Source organism: Glycine max, chromosome 13, assembly GCF_000004515.6.
Source record: "Glycine max cultivar Williams 82 chromosome 13, Glycine_max_v4.0, whole genome shotgun sequence".
In the NCBI taxonomy this organism is placed as follows: domain Eukaryota; kingdom Viridiplantae; phylum Streptophyta; class Magnoliopsida; order Fabales; family Fabaceae; genus Glycine; species Glycine max.
This window is the reverse complement of record NC_038249.2, coordinates 33,856,148-33,876,728: the sequence shown is the minus strand read 5'-3', so window position 1 is coordinate 33,876,728 and position 20,581 is coordinate 33,856,148. Positions and strand designations below refer to the sequence as shown.

The 20,581-nt window shown below is 31.9% G+C and overlaps 2 protein-coding genes across 2 annotated transcripts; one reads left to right on the top strand and one right to left on the bottom strand.

Moving 5' to 3' along the window:
- The first annotated feature begins 10,782 nt into the window (after positions 1-10,782).
- On the top strand, positions 10,783-11,667 carry LOC100775316 (pathogenesis-related genes transcriptional activator PTI5). Its single transcript, XM_014765797.3, has one exon. It carries the CDS (start codon positions 10,824-10,826, stop codon positions 11,496-11,498), a length of 675 nt encoding a protein of 224 aa, XP_014621283.2. The 5' UTR covers positions 10,783-10,823; the 3' UTR covers positions 11,499-11,667.
- A 2,854-nt stretch (positions 11,668-14,521) lies between these two features.
- Positions 14,522-15,625, bottom strand: LOC100820226 (ethylene-response factor C3). The gene has a single exon (XM_003541670.4). The coding sequence runs from the start codon at positions 15,546-15,548 to the stop codon at positions 14,751-14,753; it is 798 nt and encodes a 265-aa protein (XP_003541718.1). The 5' UTR covers positions 15,549-15,625; the 3' UTR covers positions 14,522-14,750.
- Positions 15,626-20,581: the final 4,956 nt, after the last annotated feature.

Here is a 20,581-nt window from a genome sequence, read left to right as displayed (position 1 = left end):
TTCTATTTTATTTTTTGAAAACTGTTTTCATTTTTAAAATATTAAAATTCTAAAAATATGTTTGGTTTGATTTCTTGTTTTCTGTTTTTAAGAAATAAAAATATTGAAAATACATTTTCAAAAGGAAATGTATATTTAGATTTATTTAAAATTACATTTCTTGCAATCGTATTTTCATTTTACTCAAAATGAAATTCTTGGTCTCAACTAGGGTTATTTTTGCCCGGCCTTCATGATACTCTTTTTGGATGATCAAACTAAGGTTAATGGCGGCCAACCTCTGATAGGGTTATTTTTTGGTTGACCTTAGCCAAAGCTATTTTCAATCACTATGGTTAATTTTGGCTGATTTTGCCCAAGGCTATTTTCGGGTGACCTCGTCTACGATTAATTTTGGTCAACCTCAGTTAGGGTTACTTTTTGCCGACCTTGACCAAGGTTATTTCAGCCAACCTTGATTAGGGTTAATTTTGGTTGATCTTGAGCGGGATTATTTTCAGCCAACCTCAAGTAGGGTTAATTTTGGTTGATTTTGACCAACCTCTTTTATACAATTTTTTTACATACTCTTTTATTAAAAAAATAAAGAAACATGATACTGAAAATATATATTTGAATTATGAAAATTAAAAAAAGTGGTCTAACTTTTTGGGCCTTAGCCCACAAGACTTTGTGGGTTTTTTGGCCCTATGGTCATTTATATATGTGACCCATTTGGCCTTAATCAACATGGACCAAAGTCAAATGGATTGTTAACTCGTTGACGAGTCCATCAATTCGTCAAAGTAGTAAAGTAAAACGAAAGTTCGAGTGTCGAATCCACATGTACTTTGTTTGTACGTAGAGGTAATTTTCAAGCAATTAATGAATTGATTTAAATATTTGTAATTTAGAACATTAAAGCAATTAACAGAAAATTAAACTAATTATCTAACATGTACAAGGAAATAAAAATAAACACTCAGAGCGTTGAAGCGACGGTTGATTTAGAATATGAATATGTTGGGGCTTGGCCTACCAAAATGACTCTTGTTGTAATGTTAATGATTTTTCTCTATTTAATCCTATTCCAATTATCATCTACATTTACTCATATACTCTAGCCATGATTCCTCATATAAAATAACTTAATTTACCTAATTCTTCTCCTAATCCCTTAAGAGATAAACTAGTTAAATTGAATTGTTAACGGAGATGCATACAGCCTGCTAAATAAAAACATTCTATCCCTGAAGATGCATTATCTAAATGCCCTTTTCCAGTTCTTAAGAGACAAACATTTCCCAATGCTTAAACCTTGAACATAGCATGAATATGGGTAATAAAATTACAAGCATGAAATTAAGCACTGAAAAGAGACAATGAAATTGAAATAACATTAAATAGACAGTAAAAGTCATTACATCAAGAGTGTTTGGTTCCTAAACTCCCAACAATGGGTGATTTAGCCTCTCAATGTCATAAGAGGCTTACAATTGCAAAAGTGGTGAAGAGTAGTGAGGAAAAGAGGAAAAAAATTGAGATTGAGGGAAAAAATGACTCCTAATGGTTGATTTCCTTTCTTCTTGGACGAACCCTAGCCTTTGCTCTTTGTGGGATGCTCAATCTTTTTGTGAAAACCGAATTATCTACTTCCCCCTTCCCATCTTCCTTTGACATGCAGCTTTGTGATGTTATCTTTTCATGACCTCGCGTTAAGCGCAACTTTGTCATGTTAAGCAAGAAGTAAGTGGTCATGCGCTAAGTGCGTGAGGCACGCTAAGCGCGCCTTCACGTGACATCAGGTTCTCTATGTGACTTCTTCGCGTTGAGCGAGTGCTATCGCCTACTAAGTGACTGTGTTGCGCTGAGTGGGTATGACGCGTTAAACGAGAGTTTTCATATCTTCAACTTCTTTTTCAAACTTTATTCTGTGTTTTTGTAACAAATATAATACCAAAACAATATATATTTATCCGTTTAAACACCAACTGGACAAAAAATTAGATGATGTCAAAATTTTAATTATTCATACAAAAAGAAAAAAGAGAAAATCTAATAATCTTTATATAACTTAATTACAAAATATATGTATGTACAACAGTTATTACTGACACATTTGATGGCTCTACTTTTCCCATGGAAAATTGGAAATTCAACCATCATGTACTAAGGCTGGTCTACTCTAAAAAAAAAAGGCCGGTTCGGCTTTCTGGCTTCTTCATTGTATATTGGGTATGGGCCAATATATTTAGGTTCAGTTTTTTTTTGTTTTTGTTTTATTTCCGTTTCTTTCTGCTTGGAAGGCATGCAGAAGCAAAAAAAAAGAAAAAAGTATACCGAAATGCTTTTAAGTTTTTTATTTATAAAAAAATACTTATTTAAAATTTGTCTATATGCATGCCTTTGTAACTTCTTCCCTTCATATATATATATATATATATATATATATATATATATAGAGAGAGAGAGAGAGAGAGAGAGAGAGAGAGAGAGAGAGAGAGAGAGAGAGTAGTAAGTAGCAACTGTTTTATGCGTAGATGAAGGATAAGTAGTACCTGTTATTGACACAAATTTCGTATAGGATAAAGAATTTAGACATGCTTATTTTTGTGGGACATTAATTGAAAGGAAACGAGAGATAACAAGTGGTGTGAACTTAGTGTTAAGGAAATTTGTGTAAAAAAATCACAACTCTTTTCTAGATGGTTATAATAACTTTAATTTTGTTATATTTGATTGTAAATGGAATATATTTCACGAAAGTTAAAGTAGCAAATATTTACCTGTGGTTGTGGATGCCATTGTGCTATAGCAGCTAACCGCAATCAAGATCGAGTGTAAAGTTAGACTGATGATCATTGTTATCAGGAGTGAAAACAAATAAATAAACGTAAACTTAATTATAATCCAGTGTCAACTTATCATTATTGAAGAAAGTTGTTTTTTGGGTTAATTATTTTTCCTTTTTGACCATCTCTTAAATATCTCCCAGTCACTATTTACGATTAAGCATATTATAAAAATGACTACAGTAAATTTTAAATAAAAGACGGCGATATTTTATGTTTCTTCATTTTTTACGGTTCTAGTCGATGCCCTTATTTTTGGTGTAGTACCAAAACAACATAATTTAAACCCAATTGCAGTTAATAATCTTCTACTGCATTCGAACTGGCCATTGTTTTTGCCATTTTCTTATTCATTAATTTAATCCCTCATTTTGTTTGAGACAAAATTTGTTTGACAAAAATAGAAAAATAATTAATGACTAAATATAGTATATCTCTTTGTTATAAAAGAAGTTAAATTGATTGATTATGTCAATTTTAATATAAAATTAACTAACAATTTAAAATATAGCTACTAATTTATTTATTTTATTAATTCCAAGATAAAATCAATTGGATCTCTAAGATGGAGGTTTTCAATTGAGTTCAACAACCTATTTATTTTCTAGATTCGTTTTCTGATCTGGCTCCAAAATGGTCCAAAAATTAGCTTTCTTCAGTCTTCCCCCGTGGCCACTGCCCCCACTGCGCTAAAAATAAAAGTAAAAGAGGACTGGATTATTATTTTTTCAGGTTCCTCGTCGAACTTTGAAGAACTTCATTTAGAAGTTAGAACCCAACTTTGAATTGTTTGCATTTAGAAACAGAAAAAAGGCTTTTATGATTTTTATTATTAAAGAGGGCATTCAATTATCAACTTGGTTTTGTCTTCCTCTCAATACTGTTCCATAAACACCCAACAACATGAAAAAAATAAACGTGATACGAGTTAAATGTAAAATGTTCATTTTTCTTTGGTCAAGTTTTCAAACCACGTGAAACTGCTGTGGCGACCCTCTAGTCTCAATTCTTCAAACATGCATATTTGTCCTCCACTTATATTTTTATTTCAAAACCTCCAATATTAACACAACACCTCTTCTTTTTGGCAAGAGAAAGATTAAAAAATATAGAGAAGAATGTTTTGACTGGGTGGTCAATGTAACATGTTATTTTATGTGATAATTATAAATTTTATAAATTAATTTTTAAATAAAAGGTGAAGTCTGTGATGGATCATTTGAACATATGATCCACCCGTGCACCACCAAAATATGACTGATTATTAGAGGTAAACATGGCACAGTGCCGGTAGCTACAGTATCAAATATGTTTTTTTTAAAATTGCAAAATGGTCCCTGCAACTATAGATTAGGCACCTACCAGCGTCACCTGTGGTATTAAGGACAGGCTTGAACATATCTTCAGTGATTTGTTTCCACTGCATTGTCATCTTATTTTGTTATCTAATGTCATTTGCTGAAGTGGATTAAATATAGCACCGATGTAAAATAGTCTACCCCTTTTTATGATGTCGTCTATGACAACGGTCGTAAACCGATGTAGAATGATCCAATTATCCGATATAGAATGTAACTTTTCTAGTAGTAGCTTTTCTAGTAGTGGGAAGATTAAAGTTAAACTTATCACAACAAGCCAATTAAACATGAACAAATCAAATAACAATCATTGGAAAAAAGCCCTCTACAAATGATTCAAAATACCTAGAAAACAACTCGGATAAACTCTCAACCAATTTAGCGCATAAGAATTTTTATGAAGAAAAGTAGTTACTGTGTGGGTTAAGAATGCCTATACTTGTATAAAAAGTAGCACGAGAATACAAAGTAGGGGGAAGCGTCAATGAGAACAATGAAGGTGATGTGCACGAGACTTGTTCTTAAGAAAGATTTGAAATCTTTTCAATGTTTTTTAACATTGATTATAGAACTAAGATTGCAATCATGTTTCTCACTCTTCTCTCAGGCTCGTCCTTCTTTGCGCCCACAACCTTGTCAACTTTCTTCCCTTTCTTCACCAACACGAACGTCAGCATCATCGAAAACTCTTGTGTCACATCTTATTCCCCAAAATAATCAAACGCAGAAAAGTAAAAAAAAAAACATTCACGAAAACAAAAATTGGAATCAATTAAGAAGAGGAAGACAAATTTGGAAGCAAAAATAACCGGTAATTCGTTGACTGGGGTGTAAGCGGATGGGGTCACCTTAAATTAGAATTGATCCAAGGCTAATTGACCTCAATGGGTTATATTTATAAACTTATTACCTAATAGGGTCTGTTTCAAAACTTATTCGCGATGGGGTCTCTTTTTATAAGCATTTCGTCGTCCGAGTTGGCGAAACAACGTGAACAGTGGTGTTTCGCCATTGTGACTGGCGAAATAGGGGGAGGGTGGGGGTGTTTCACCATTGTGACTAGCGAAATAGGGGTAGGGGTTGGGTTTCGTCATTGTGGCTGGCGAAATAGAGGGGCAAGGTGTTACTGTAAAACTGGTCCCACATCTCTTTCGTAGAGGAAGATGATGGAAGGTGGTGGCTGATTCTCGAAGGCAGTTTAAGGAGAAGGGCGTCCAGTTGGGAGTCGAGGCGGTGTGTAGCGACATGGAGAACATCAAGACATCGTTCTGTTTGAGCTGGGACCAAGATTCTTTGGGACAGGTGCTAAACTGAGTGACTTTTGCCGCAACAGACCTTGGGACCCTGATATTACTTTTGGGTAGCCATGATTTGAAGTCCCAACACCTTGAGGACAAGGTGTTTTTGATGGGCTCGGGAATGATACAGATGCATCAGGGGGGTACGAATGACACAGAGGGGTCTGCAGGAAGTAAGCACCAAAGGTCCAAAGAGGAAGGAACGTACAGCATAGTTGACATCATGCATACACGCACCGTAGGTAGGAAAAGCACAAATCATATGATAGCATCGTGTCTTCTAGAAGATGCGTAGGTAGTGGAATAAAATCATATTTGCTTTTAGGATATTTCGTTTTCGTTTTTGCTTGTTGGGACTTGTCCCCTCTATAGCAGCTATATATGTAAGAAATGGCGCTTCTAAGGATATCAGAAAAATATAGCAGAAAAGTTCTCCCTTTCTCTTAGGATGCTGCTTGGTCCTCCAACTCCAAGCTCTAACACACTTACACCCGTATATTGACGTCAATTTGATGTTAGTGAACTCTTCGGACATGACATGAATCGTTGGCTCTATGAATCTTCAAGGACTGCACTACGACACCGAGAAATCTATCACAACCTAATGTTTATGTCGCTGTTCAAAGGAGGAAAAAAACAATTTCATATCCAACATTGGGGGGGGGGGGGGGGGGGATTGAGATCTAGGAATTTACGAGTTTAGTGGTCTCTTTTGAAGTGGAGCTGCCATAGCGTCGACGAGTGGAAAGAAGTGACACGAGAATTCTCCGACAAAAACCACGGCATGTTGGAGAGATAGCCGCGAATAAACTGATTAAGATTTCACTTTACCCAAAAAGACCAACATTGACACCACCCCACGTTGGCTACAGGCATACACCATAACGACAGTAGACTTCGTCACCTCCCCCATTGATCTCTATCAAGCTAAGGTTTTACTTTCTCAAATAAACCAAAAACTTAATTACGTAACAGTCCAACTCTTATATTCTATAACGATCAAACTACAAAATTGCCTAACTATCTATCTATAAGTGTCGAGTATTTAATATTATTCAATATCATTTAATCTCATCCGTCAAAAATTTTAATATTATATCTTACTAAGCCTTCATGGCCCACCTGTGGACCAATTACTTCAGTCCATCGTAGAATCTACCAAAGTGAAATATCTTCTAAATAAAAGCCTTAAAAAGTCAAAGATTTAACTGGCACCAAACAATTCATTTAAAAATTAGGTAGTTTTTTTTAAAAAGAAACAAGTGAAAGGAGGTGAAAAGTTAGAAACAAAGACTGTTATAAGACTTCTAGTAACTGAGGGGGCCCACTAGTTTTATCCAGATGGGCACTCGATCATCCCACACTCTTTTTCTTATTTCTTTCACCATACATAAAATTATATAAATTTTTAAAAGTTTAATTATTCATTTCATCCTTATAATTTTATCATTTATATTTTAATTTTTATAGTTTTGAAATGGTTTTTTAGTTCCTATAATTTACATTTTAATTTTTTTTTAGTTCATATAGTTTGAAAGTGATTTTTTTAGTCCTTATCATTTACATTTTAATTTCTTTGTAGTTTCTATAATTTAAAAGTGATTTTTTTTAGTCTCTATATTTTATATTTTAATTTTCTTTTAGTCCTTACCATCAAAACATGAGTAATATTATTGATTACAATTAACTACAAACATATTAGTAAGTAATTCGTAATTAATTTATCTCAAGATAATTTGTAATAAAAAAATAATTGATAATTTATAACTAATTTGTAGATAATTATTTTTATATGTTTTTTATAGTAAGGGCTCTTAGCTCATTGGTAAGTGCATCAAATGGTCACAAGTAGTAAAGTTACTTGGAAGTCTGAGGTCGAATCGACATGAACATTGTTCGTACTTGAGTTGGTGTATATTTCAATTTTTAAGCAAGATAAGAGTAAAAGAGATAAAAAAAATTGCATATGTAAAATTTTAAAAAAGTAAGGGATAAGAAGGATAAGAAATTTAAAATAAAAGATAAAGAAAGATAGGAGATAGGATAAAAATTTTAAGATATAAGAGATTTAAAGATAAAAAAAATAGATAAGAAATTTTAAGATAAAAGATAAGAAAAATAGAAGATAAAGATGATGATAATATGCTTGAATGCTTAAAGATAAATTCAGAATTTAAAATATGTTAGACCTAGCATGCCAAAACTACCTGTGATGCAACTTTAATAATTTTTTTCTATATAATGTTATTTCAGTTTCCACCCATATCTATTATGATACTCTATATTTGATTTCCCGCATGAAGAGTCAAACTTATTATTTTCTCTCCCAAATTCATTTGCAAAGATAAAATAGTAAATCGTATTAAGAATAAAGATGTATGAAATAGGCTAAACAAACATTATTCTGTTCCTAGCAATGATTTCATTTAGATGTCAAACAATGCATGAGTATGGCTGATCAGACCACAATCAACAACCATGAAGCACAGAAAAGAACAAGAAAAACCAGAATGTAGATAATAAGGAAGAGCTACATTACAAAAGGTTGGCCTGACAGACTCCCAACAATGGGAGTTTAGCTTCTCATAGTCATGAGAGACTTTATGGGGTTGATGGGATAAAAGAAGAAAAGGAATAAATAGAAGATGAGAAGAAAATAAGAGGCTCTTAGGATGTATTCACTAGTTTAGGTGGGTCTTTTTCCATTACTTCTTACTAGGCATAAGGTAACTTAAAATTCACGCGATCTCACGCTAAACTGGCCTCCTGGGTTTAGCGAGTATGCCAATTAGAGCTTAGTACCGGATTTACGCTAAGCGCACCTTTGGATTTTTTTCGTGGGTCTTCCTTACACTAAGCTTTTGTTGGTCCAATCTTTAACTTTTTTTTTAAAGTTTTTGCATCAATTTTTCCCTCAAAATCACTTGTAATTTTTTCTTTTGAATCCTATCCTGTTGATCATAATTTAAAATAATATTAAAATCCTCATTATTTTATTAAAACCAACATTAAAGGAGTGAAATTTTAATTATTTTTAGACAAAATTGACTATCAATTAAACTTAAATTTTACAGTTATCAAGGACTAAAAGATAATTAAAATACAAATTATATGGACTAAAAAAATCACTTTCAAACTATAAGAACTAAAAGAAAATTAAAATATAAACAATAAAGACTAAAAATATCACTTTTAAACTATATAGACTAAAGAATTAAACTATTAATCATAAAAATTAAAAAAATATATTTTTAAACTATAAAAACTAAAAAATAAAAATTATAAAATTATAGAGATGAAATGAATAATTTAATCATTTTTAAATAGATTCAAGCGTAGCAAGTTTGACACTTGAATGTAACTGTCATTGTCATGACAGATCAACTGTAATTTCACTCTTTGCCCTTGGAAAATCACCGATGTTGTACTTGTTCTTTGTCTCCGTTTTCAATTTCCGCTCGTTGATCTCGTTTTCTTTCCAACTCAGATAGCACGCCTAAACACAAACAACTGAAAAGGTAACATCACACTATATTTGTCTACTCGATATTCATTCATTCCTCTGAGAGAATCCGGGATTAATAGTTTAATCTTCTGTACAAGATTTTGTGTTACTTTACAGATGGATTCCAAAATATTTTACACAACCAAATCTCATAGTAAAACTTTATAGAAGACGTACCGTTTAAATGTTAAAATTCTACAATCAAATGGGCATCAAAATTTGTTGCCAATAATAAAATAACAATGACTAAATTTATCTCTTTGAAATAAAAGAAATAAAATTGATTGATTTTGTCAAATTTTGATATGAAATTAACTAACAAGTTCAAAATATAGCAACTGCTTATTTATTTATTTATTATAATTAGAAGATTAAATTAGCTTGTGATAATGCCAAATTAGTGTTTAATTGGTTGTGTTAAGAGAAAAGAGAGATTTTTTGAGAGGGAGAGAAAAGAGAGATAAACAAAAAAAGATAATGTTGTATGAATTATTGTATTTTTTTTAGATTAAAATGTAATTTTTATTCTCCTATTTTTTTAAGTTGATTTTAGTTTTTCTATTTTTTATTGAGATATTTTGTTATTCATTTTTAAAAAAATCATAATTTAAATTTTTTATTTTTTAATTGAGATATTTTATATTCTATTTTAAAAAATTTGTGATTTTAGTCCTATTGGTCAATTTTAAATTTGTTGAATGTGTACTTTTTTATATTTTTTTAATGAATTAAACTTATTAATAATTAAATAATTTTAAAAAATATTTATCATGTATATAATAAATAAATAGTTGTCCGTTAACATTTATAAAATATATAAATTAATGTTTGAAATCCATCATAATAATTAAAATTTTGAATATTTTAAATATGAGAATGAAATATTGCAATTAAAAAATAAAAAATTGAAATGAAATAATGAATTTTTTAAAGTAAAAAATGAAATATTTTAGTTAAAAAATAAAAAACTAAAAAAATAAAAGAATAAAAATTACATTTTAATCTATTATTTTATGAGTGAAAAACAAGAGGAACAACAAAACAGAACAGATCCTGGCGAGAGAAACACTCCTCGCAGTATGAATTATTGCATGTGTATGACGTATCTATGGTGTTTGATTTAACATGTGTTTAAGTGGGTGTTGGCATCCTACATATATGTTTGCAAAACCATATCAATTTGTGAGAGAAAATGCCAAAACTATTCTTAGGTGATTCTTGTAAAATTAATTAAATAAATATTTTAAAGATATAAAAGAATAAATTATAAACAATTTAAAATTAAAAATTAGAAGTTAGTGTTTAAAAAATCATAGAAGTCACTAAAAAAATATTAAAAGCCAATTAAAAGAAAGTTTTTTTATCGAAGAGTCAAATAAATTTTTCGTATAATTACTAATTTTTTTTTACCTAAATTGTAATGTAATGTGTAAGAATAATTTTTTTACCTGAGTTTAAGGATCAATTTAATAATAAATTATATTTTTTAAATATTAATTTTATATTAAATTACAAAATTTAAAAATTAATTTATCATTAAGCTATCTACCATATCAATTTATCAAACTTTTTATATAAAAACCAAATTAATTTTTTTTTAAAATAATCTATCACTTGAAGGAACAAAAATGGGTATTTATCATTATTTTTTCCTTCAAAAATCATGCTTAGACTTTTATGAAGCGTATGAAGTATGAAGTGCAATATTGTAATTATGAAGGAAAAGTGATGGCAAATCCAAAACAAAACCCACCAAACAACAAATAGAAAAGTTAGTCCCACTCTTCCATGCGTGTCCCAAAAACCTCTCTTCTCTGCCACAAAATATTCTATGCCCCCAACCTTTTCCCATTTGTGCTATTCCATAGATATATGCCAAGTCCAAAACCACTTGCCAACTTGCCATTCCTTCAAAAACCAAAGCCAGACCGACCCTAAGAAGAAACCAACAAACATGGGAAGCAAGAAAACCTACGAGGAAGAAGAAAGCACGGCTCTATTTTCCCATTCCCAAACACAAACAGACTTGCTGTTACCCTTCAACGAGAACGACCCACAGGACATGGTCATATACCAAGTCCTCCACGAAGCCAATGCTCTCACCAACACATTCCTCCCTCAGCCCACCAGAAACATAACAAAGAAGCACTACAGAGGAGTCCGCCGCCGTCCTTGGGGAAAATACGCCGCTGAGATTCGCGACTCGGCGCGCCACGGCGCCAGGATATGGCTCGGCACCTTCCAAACCGCTGAAGAGGCTGCCATGGCTTATGACCGAGCCGCGTTCAAGATGAGGGGCTCCAAGGCTTTGCTCAATTTCCCAGCTGAAATTGTTGCTGCTGCTACTGCAACAGAGTTATCTTTCAAAAGTAGTAGTAATAATAATAATAATAATAATAATAACAATCCCGATGCTGTTTCTGATTCCAGTGCTGGTAGCTCTTGCACGAACAATTCCACTTGGGTAAATAGGAATCAGTCAGAAATCACAAGTGGCACAGGTTAGCTAAATGGTGTTGAAGTTGAACAATTAATTGTAGAAATCTTTTTTTGTTTCTTTTTCTCAATCGTTTTGGTTTGTTATAACTATTATAATTATTTGTATCTGTCTGTCCAACTGGACAACAAAAATTAATTAATTGAATGTGATACCATGATCATGCATGGGTTAAAATTATAATGGTTAGTGATTTTTCTTCTTCTTCACCTCTCGTAAAAAATCTTTTGGTTTTAGTGTTAATTAATTGTTCTTTGTTTTTATGTCTGTTATATGGGTCCCTAGAATCTGTGTTTAAAGATAGCCTAGTACTGTTTGAAGTAATGGGAAAAGTGACCATAGGATCACCAACACACTAATAAGAGTGCTCCTTTTCTCAACGGCTTATGTTTAAGCTATAATGAAACTGCACTACTGTGCTTTTTTTTTTTCTTCTTATATAAGATGTGATTGCAACGTCACCTTATAGCACCAACTCCTCTTTGGATTACTACTATTATGTTTAAGCTATAAAGAACAATTTCAGAACTACTATTTGTTAAGGATGGATGAATGTCACATCAAGTATGCATTCATTAAGGACAGTAATATTAAATATAAAGTCTATATTTCATTATATTGCAAAAATGAAAACCATTATTATCTAACTTAACAATAGTCAAGGGAAAAAATGGTTTTCCATTTGTCCTTTGTCAACCTCGTGCTTTGAAGTTTGAATTGTATTTCCCCCTCCCTTAATTTTGTTAAAATTGACCAAAATTTCTCTCCTGAATTTTGATTTGTTGATAAAAAAAATTAAAGACTAATATGTGTTTAGTTTATTTTTAATTATTGAAAATTTTAAAAAATTATTAAATTTCAATTTAGAATAAAAAATAGATTAAAAAACAAACAAATAAAGATAAATTATCATTCTTAGTCTGTGTGGTAACTGTTGAAAGACAATTTCATAACAGGCCGGGTTCAAATTTGGTAAGAGAAATAAATAAATATAATATTATAGTAATTTGAGATGATTGAAATTTTTTTATTTGGCTAACTACAGGAGTAGTACGTGAAATGTATTTTCATTTTAGAAAATATGTTGTTAATACTCTTCTTATTCTATTAAATTTAACTATAATTAAAATGCTAAAAAATCAAGATATCCAATTATGAGCATAAATAATTCTTATATTACGATCAATTTTATCCTTTCATTCTAAATATCTCACAAAATACTTAAAACAATATTAAGCATTTATTCTACTTAAAAGACAAAATAAAAATAAAAATTGGTTCTAGTCATTTTACTTTATAAATCTATGAAACGTGAAGTGTGAGGTTCGTTTCTAATAATGCGTTCCTCCATTTTTTTTTCATTTTTTGAGGTACCCTTTTCTCATTCTTTAATCTCATCCTTTTTTTTAACTCTTTATAAGACTTGTTATAAATCCCACCTTAAAAAAGAAAAGAAAAAGAAAAGTTATGCCGCATTAATACAGTGGATGAATCGGTGATATGTGCCGTGAACATGTGTGCACATTGGCATATAGACAAATTGATTAAAGCAAAACAAAATTGGCCTAACTCGGAGCAACTTGTATGGTCCCCAAAAAATCATCAGTGATATTGACAATTTTATTCACCCAACTGTTAGAGGAAATAACAACATTATTCTCAAGTCTTTCTTCGCATTTCAGAGAGCTCCCTTATAACAAGGTCGATCACCCTAAAATAGGAAAAAAATCTAAATGAAAAAAAAAGGAAAAGGAATGCTAACAATACATTTTTTTTTTTATTATTGACTGAAATATATAAAAAAATAATTTTTTTAGGTCTTACTCTTACATCTTATTTAATGAGTATGATTTTATAGTTCACAATATATTTTAATTAATGACAAAAATTATGTTAGAAACAAAAAGTGTATTATTGGCCCGACGGATGATTTATGCAGAATTAAAGTCTCACCCTCAACGAGTTAAAAAAATTCAAATAGCTTTACAATCAAACCAGAAATTAATTAATTATATAGAAAGAACATTCTTCTCAACTTTTGCAAGAGATACTTTTGTAAAATAATGGCTCAACTTTTGTGTGTCTTTGCACCGAAATCAGGAAAAACTAAACAGGTTATATAGAACTGGGGCATGCTTTGTGGTCCTTCATTGAAAATGAAAAATATTGCAATGGTCTTCACACCAGTCCAAGATTTGCATAGGCCTTGGACAGTCCAATCATAAAGATACGAGGATTGGAAATCAATGTTTCCAATTATTTTAGTTTTTTTTTATGAAATAATTAAAATATTTAAGTAATTTTTAAACTATTGAATATTTATCATTTATTGATATATTTGAGTAAAGTTTAAGGACTACTTTATAATACTCGTAAAAAAAGGACTACTTTATAATACTTTAAAAACTACTCGATGATCAACACGGATTTAATTCAGTTTGACAAGTAATAGTAATTAATAATTACTAATTTTTTTTGAAGAGGCGAAAGAAAGATATTATTCATTCAGCAAAAAAAAAAAAGAAGAAGATATTATTAATAAGAATTGGGTCTACCACAAGATGTGGTTCTCCAAAAAAACATACATGAATACACCAGCCGGTGCAAAATTCTGCAGCAAAACATAAAATCTCTACCCGAATTTAATCTGCCAGATTTATGGACATGAGCTAAAAGAACCGGACACCTGCCATCACATCACAGCATCTGATACTGCATATGCCATTTTGTAACAACACTATAGGCCCACCTAAACATGCAAAAAAAAAAAAAATTCCATACCAGCCAAAGTAATAATAATAATAATAATAATAATAATAATAATAATAATAATAATAATAATAATAATAATAATAATAATAATTCAGTTTGATATTACTATTATTATCATTGTACTCGAATGCAACCACATTAGTTAGTACAAATTTTATGATAAGCAAATAACCTTATTACCGTCATTTTGCAGTTTAACGCTCTTTTATCCCTTTACTGGACCTTGAAAATAATTTAGAAAATAGTTTTGAGCTCTAATTAATAAGGAATGAAACATAAATGACAAAACTCAGTTTTCTGAAATGCTATTGTACACATGAATCATGATCTTTTTAGATATTCTTTCTTCCTGCCAAATCATTAACTTAGCAGTTTGATGACAAATACAGCAAAAAAATATGCAAAATATGTGACAAAATGGCTACAATATTTCTATATATGACCACCTTAAAGACTAATAAACTATTGTAATTAATTGTGAGTATTCTGTCAAAAAGAAGACAGTAAACTGTCCAAATAATCACTTCCTAGGTCCTGAAATACAAAAGCACCTAGTTCATTTTCTACCATGCATTCCAACTTTTTTGTTGCAGGTTGTTCATTCACCATATCATCAAATGCTTCCCTTTCCATTGATGCTCTCTTCCTGGAGTTGATTAATTTTTCTTTGTTCCCTATGCATGTGCAAGCAAGATGATTAGTTCCTTTGTGGTCACATGCTAAAGCATTTGCACCCCTCTCAAGTGGGAAATTAAGGTATGCCTTTGGACCTCTAATCCTCAAAGCAGCCTTGTCATAAGCCAAAGCTGCTTCTTCAGCAGTGTCAAATGTTCCTAGCCAAACTCTAGCACCTTTCTTGGATGAGTCTCTAATCTCCGCAGCATATTTACCCCATGGCCTTCTCCTAACTCCCCTGTAGTGTTTTGTAATTGCCTTCTCTATTCTCAGAGCATCTTCCACCTTGTTACGAGTTTCATTAGCACTTCCAATTTCCAAGTTGTTATGGCTAGAATCTTCTCTATTGCTTGTGTTAGGTAGAATAATACCATCTAAAACTTCTTCCCAGAAATCAGCTCCCATTGATATCCACCTCCCTAAACTTGGAAGCCTTTGTAGAATTTCCATGGACCCTTCTCTTCCATCAAGGTTAGGAAGTTCTTCCCAAGAGTTTGAAGATTCTGCTGCATCACCTTTTCTTCCATCTGCTCCATCACTGCTCATAATTTTGGCCCACACATTCTCAAGAATCCCTTCAGAAGTTGCACCATGATTACTATGAATATCCATTTTGGTAATGAAAGGTGGAATAAGTGATATTATGAGTCTTATATAAAACTAGACATGCATTCATGCAATGTGAAAGGCAATTTGACAGCTCATCAGGTTTGCTTTAATATGATAAATGAATGGAAACACAATTGGAAACTTGTGCATTAATGCACCTACCAGCTATGTTTAAGGAGGATTTCAGGATTTTCAACACCATGACACGTTTAATAAAAATGGGTTACATTTTTTTATTGCTTCATTCTTGACTTGTGTACTTGTTCAATCATTTGGGACTTCATCCCATGCTGATTTTGTATACCTTGTGCGTTGTATTGGAATACGTTCCTTAAATTCATGGATCAAACATTACGAAACAGAGAGGCAGAAGCATTTGAAAGCTGGCATGGGTGGACTTTGTTGCTTTTTTTATTGAAGTTTGGAACCATTATAAGTTTGGTAGAACTAATTTAATGGTTTGGTAAGTCAAACCAAAACCGATTGCCCAAATTTAATTTACAGGGGATGCAAGTTAAACAAAGTTAAACGAAACTTATTACTAGGCTCAATGTAGAAAATAATAATAGTCCTTGTATGAAATCATGACATAATTTGCTGAAAATTACTTGAGTATCAGGGAAAAAGTAAAGGTATGAAAGGATAATTAAAAAACCTACTAACACTTAATTATTTATGACAAAATCAGAGATTATTAAATTATTTTTGACGTATTGATCACGTAAATCAACCAACCAACAAATTAAGTTACCTTAAAAACTAAAAGGTAAAGCTTTATTGTTGGGAGTTATCTTATTTAATTTCATTCAAATTAGTCTAATTCTCGATATAATAAAATTTATGAAACCCTTCCTCTTGGCAAAATTTCTGGATCTAAAATCTCACTAGTGGGCTAATTAATTCCATCATGACTTTTTCCTCCCGACTGTTCATGAGGTTTACATCACTTCTTATGTCCATTGGTAGAAGTATTATTGTCTAAGCATAATTTATTTGACTTTGAAAGATAAATCCAAGCGAATATACAACAGTGCTACGAACCCATTCCAAATCAAAACAAGGTGGCGTGAAGGAATCCACAATGGGAATTTCTTGGGGCGAAAGAATATTGAGTTTGATTAAGGGAGTGATGGATTAATGGAAGGTTGATTAAAAAAAAACACGAAACAATGCACACGGTTGGACCTTAAAAAATTGATATCTACAACGCCAGAACCGGGGAAGGCTTCTTAGCACTAATGCAAATTGTTGGTTGGTGTATGCAAAATGAAAATGCGGCACTGGGCTCTTGATTCGATGAACCAAACGGCGCAGGTGCTTTGCAAATTTGTGTTTGGTGAAAGAAATTCAAAAAGGGTCAATCAGTTCATATGAATCAGCCTTACTACTATTCAGGAATATTTTTCGTAACATTGACTTCAGCATATTTCCAGATTGCGTGGTTTTGACATAGAAATGCCTATTCCTATGAACTACATTTCTAATAGACTTGGGCTGGATTTGTTTTGTGTGTTGGCCCTTTGTATGTACCCTACGGAAAACGATAGGATGATGCTAGGTGCACCCAGCACTTAATGATAAAAGTCTAAAATACCCTTGTCTTTTTTTAAAAAAATTTGTGCACCCAGCCTCTTCTTCTTCCGCGATTGCGAGTGCCCCTTCTTCTTGTTCAGCCCACGCCCGATTTATCTTTTTCTTTTGTTCTTCTTCAGCATTATTGTTGTTGTGTTCGTGGTGCTTTGAAGGTTCTTCTCTTCCGACAGGACATGCATTGTGCTACTCTACTGTCGACTGTCGAGGTAAACCTCTTCTCCCTTTTGTTGTGTTGTTTGCGTTTCTGCTTCCATTTTTGCTGGTGTAGTGTAGTTTGTAGGGATTTAGTTGATCCGCATAGGAATTTAGGTTATCCGCACTAGAGATATGTTAGGATTTAGATGATCTGCAATAGGATTTAGATGATCCATAATGTGTTTTGATCCGCAACAAACATACGAATCAAGTTGATCCGTATGCTTCTCAGGGATCAACTTGATCCGTATGCTTCTTGCTGATTAAGTTGATCCATAAGAGGCATACAGATCAACTTGATCCGTATGTGTTCTACGGATCAACTTGATCCATGAGAAGCATACGGATCAAGTTGATTCGTAGTGCTTCATACGGATCAACTTGATCCGTATTACCTTATTTTAATTTAAAAAAAAATGCCAAATAGGTTTTTATTTATGAAAAATGTTTGTTATTAGGATTTAGGGTTAGTTTTGAGGGTTGTAGGTTGAAGTAGAATACGAAAGAATAATGAAATAAGTTTCAAATTATGCTGTAATTGTTTGATGTTGATATTGCTTTGAAATTTGATTATGCTACATTGTTTGGTTTGTATTGTACTGTTTGATTTGTTTGAACATGAACATGTTGATATTGGTTTGGAAAACCTTAAGCCAAGAATAGAAATGGAATGTTGTTTAATAGATAAGTCAAACTTGCTAAGCTCAAATCAGTAAAGGCACTAGAACAAAAAATTCATTTGAAAGAAAAGTGACCATAAAACTTGAAGTGAATCTTGTTTAACAAATAAGTCAAGCTTGCTTAACAACACTCATAACTGACTTGATTTACTTAAGCTCATATGTTTCCTGTTTGGGCTTTGTTTATGGCCTAGTCAAACTCAGTTAGAACTCAGAAGGGTAACTTGCCCATATAATATAAAAAATCTCCTGCATATGTGGTTTAGGCAAAAGTGCAAAATTTCAAACTTGGCCCTAGATAAAATACTTAATGAAAACTTCATAATAAGTGTAAACCTGTTATTTTCTAGTCCAATTAGGAAGCCAGCTTCAGCTAGGGCTGCCAAGAGGCTTCTTGTCCCACATCTTTTCCAGTCACGGCATACGAGGATTAAGTCAACTGACTTCCTATCCTAGCATCTTTTCCATTTCTATTCTTGGTTCCTAGCCGTATGAAATCTGAGTTAAACCAAATGAAAACCTTAAGGGCATAAGTTGATTTTAGGGGATAGGAGGAACTCAACCTTCTTACCTTTTTAATTACTTATCCTATAAGTAGTTATGGAGAATTTCATTGGCATACCGAACCACATATTTTAGATAAGTATTTTGGCTATTAATTACATTGCGATGAATTTGCTAAACATATACATATACAATTTGTATATGTTTAGGATGGCAACTTGCTAACAAAATGGTATATGGTGTCCGTCCAATCGTTGATGAGTATGACAAGTTAATAGAGTATGTTTGCTTGGAGGGTTTGGATTGGGAAATGGCAGAAAAGCTACATGAGGAAATGAAAGGGAGTGGTTTGCGTCTGAAGGGCATGATGAGGGTTAAGTGAAACCAATGTTTACACCACTACAACAATACTCTCAGCCTCGACAACCTCCTTGTCCATCTCCTTGACAGCTCTAATCAAACCCCTTGTCATGCCTTTGAGACGCAAACCACTCCCTTTCATTTCCTTCTGTAGCTTTTCTGCCATTTCCTAATCCAAAGCCTTCAAGCAGAGAGACTGTATTAACTTGTCATACTTATAAACGATTATTAATCTTTTACTGTCAGTCACAATAACTCATGATTAGTAAAATGCACAAACCCTATATCATTCTACATATGATTTTAATCAATTACACGTATAAACAATTAAATTATTTTTTAAAATCACAACAGAAACAAACTTATAATTTAAAAAAATTTAAACTTAAATAAATGTTACAAATTCAAAATCTGTATAAACCTTACGGATCAACTTAATCCGTATGATTTATGGACCACCCCCACTCATGCACACCCAGCACAAATGCGTACCTCATATGTCGCCGTTGACGAATCAACCACCACAACAATGAACATCGGCCCCTTCACCTTCACCGAAGCTCACCTATCGCAAGAAAAAATCACACGGAAGAGAGAAAACGGAAGAAAAAAAAAGCTTCACAGCTAAAAGCATTGCGCACCCACCTTTTTAACGAAGAAGATAGACAAGGGACATTTATGATATTTTTAAAAAATGTTGAGTGCACCAACAATAATGTTGGATACACCTAGCATCACCCAAAATGATATGAGGGTATCCCCAACAAGAAGAGACATCAATGTCAAAGTAATAAAAGCATGAATAATATTATATTCTCTTACAAATGTTTTTATTAATTTATAGAAAAATAGTAAATAAAAAATAAATATATTTAATTTTTTGAATAAGTGTGACAAAATGAGTTGGACTAGTCCAAACTAACTTGATGAAATATAGGTCTTAAATTTTAAATTTTGAGTCTGAAATAAATTTCAATCTTTTCAATCCAATTCGATAAACTAAAATGCAAAAACCTGCTAAAAATCCTAATAAATTGAGTTTTTTTAAGGGTTTGAGCTTCATTTTAAAAGTCCAAATTAATTTTAAGCTTTTTGGGTCCGGCATATATGCTATAGCATGCAATCTGCATCGGCTTGACCCACATTAGATTGAGTATCCTACCACCTGTAGTTTTGAAAATATCAAAATTAATTGATATTTTCCATATAAATAAGACGATATTGTAGAATAATTTTAAAAAACATTGAGGTCCCTCTTTTTTTCGTTTTGAATACATGTCTCCCTTTCAGTGCTTAGTGTCAATAATATATATATATATATATATATATATATATATATATATATATATTTTTTTTTTCCTGCTAAATGTTATATAAAATTTTAAAAAGTACAATTTTTAATGCATGTTTTTTCTTATAAGTTTTCCTGCGTGAGTTGTTGGCTAAACGGTATCCTTATTGAAGTTTGGATGTGTATAGGAAAACAAGGGTAGCAAATTCTATTTTTCCCCATATTTTTAACCCCATATTTCCACCTCTCTTTGTCTCTAATAAATTTACATCTATGTACCACCATTATTTTACAATATAATTCATTTAAACAAATGCAAGTTCAGTATAACCTAAAAGAGAAAAAATAAGCACACTCAAAAAAAGTACAAAGGACAACTTATATACGAGCTGAGTGTAGCAAGTCCCCGAGAG

Coding starts and splice junctions, on each gene's coding strand:
- LOC100775316 (XM_014765797.3), top strand. CDS start 10,824: ATGCCCCCAACCTTTTCCCATTTGTGCTATTCCATAGATATATGCCAA.
- LOC100820226 (XM_003541670.4), bottom strand. CDS start 15,548: ATGGATATTCATAGTAATCATGGTGCAACTTCTGAAGGGATTCTTGAG.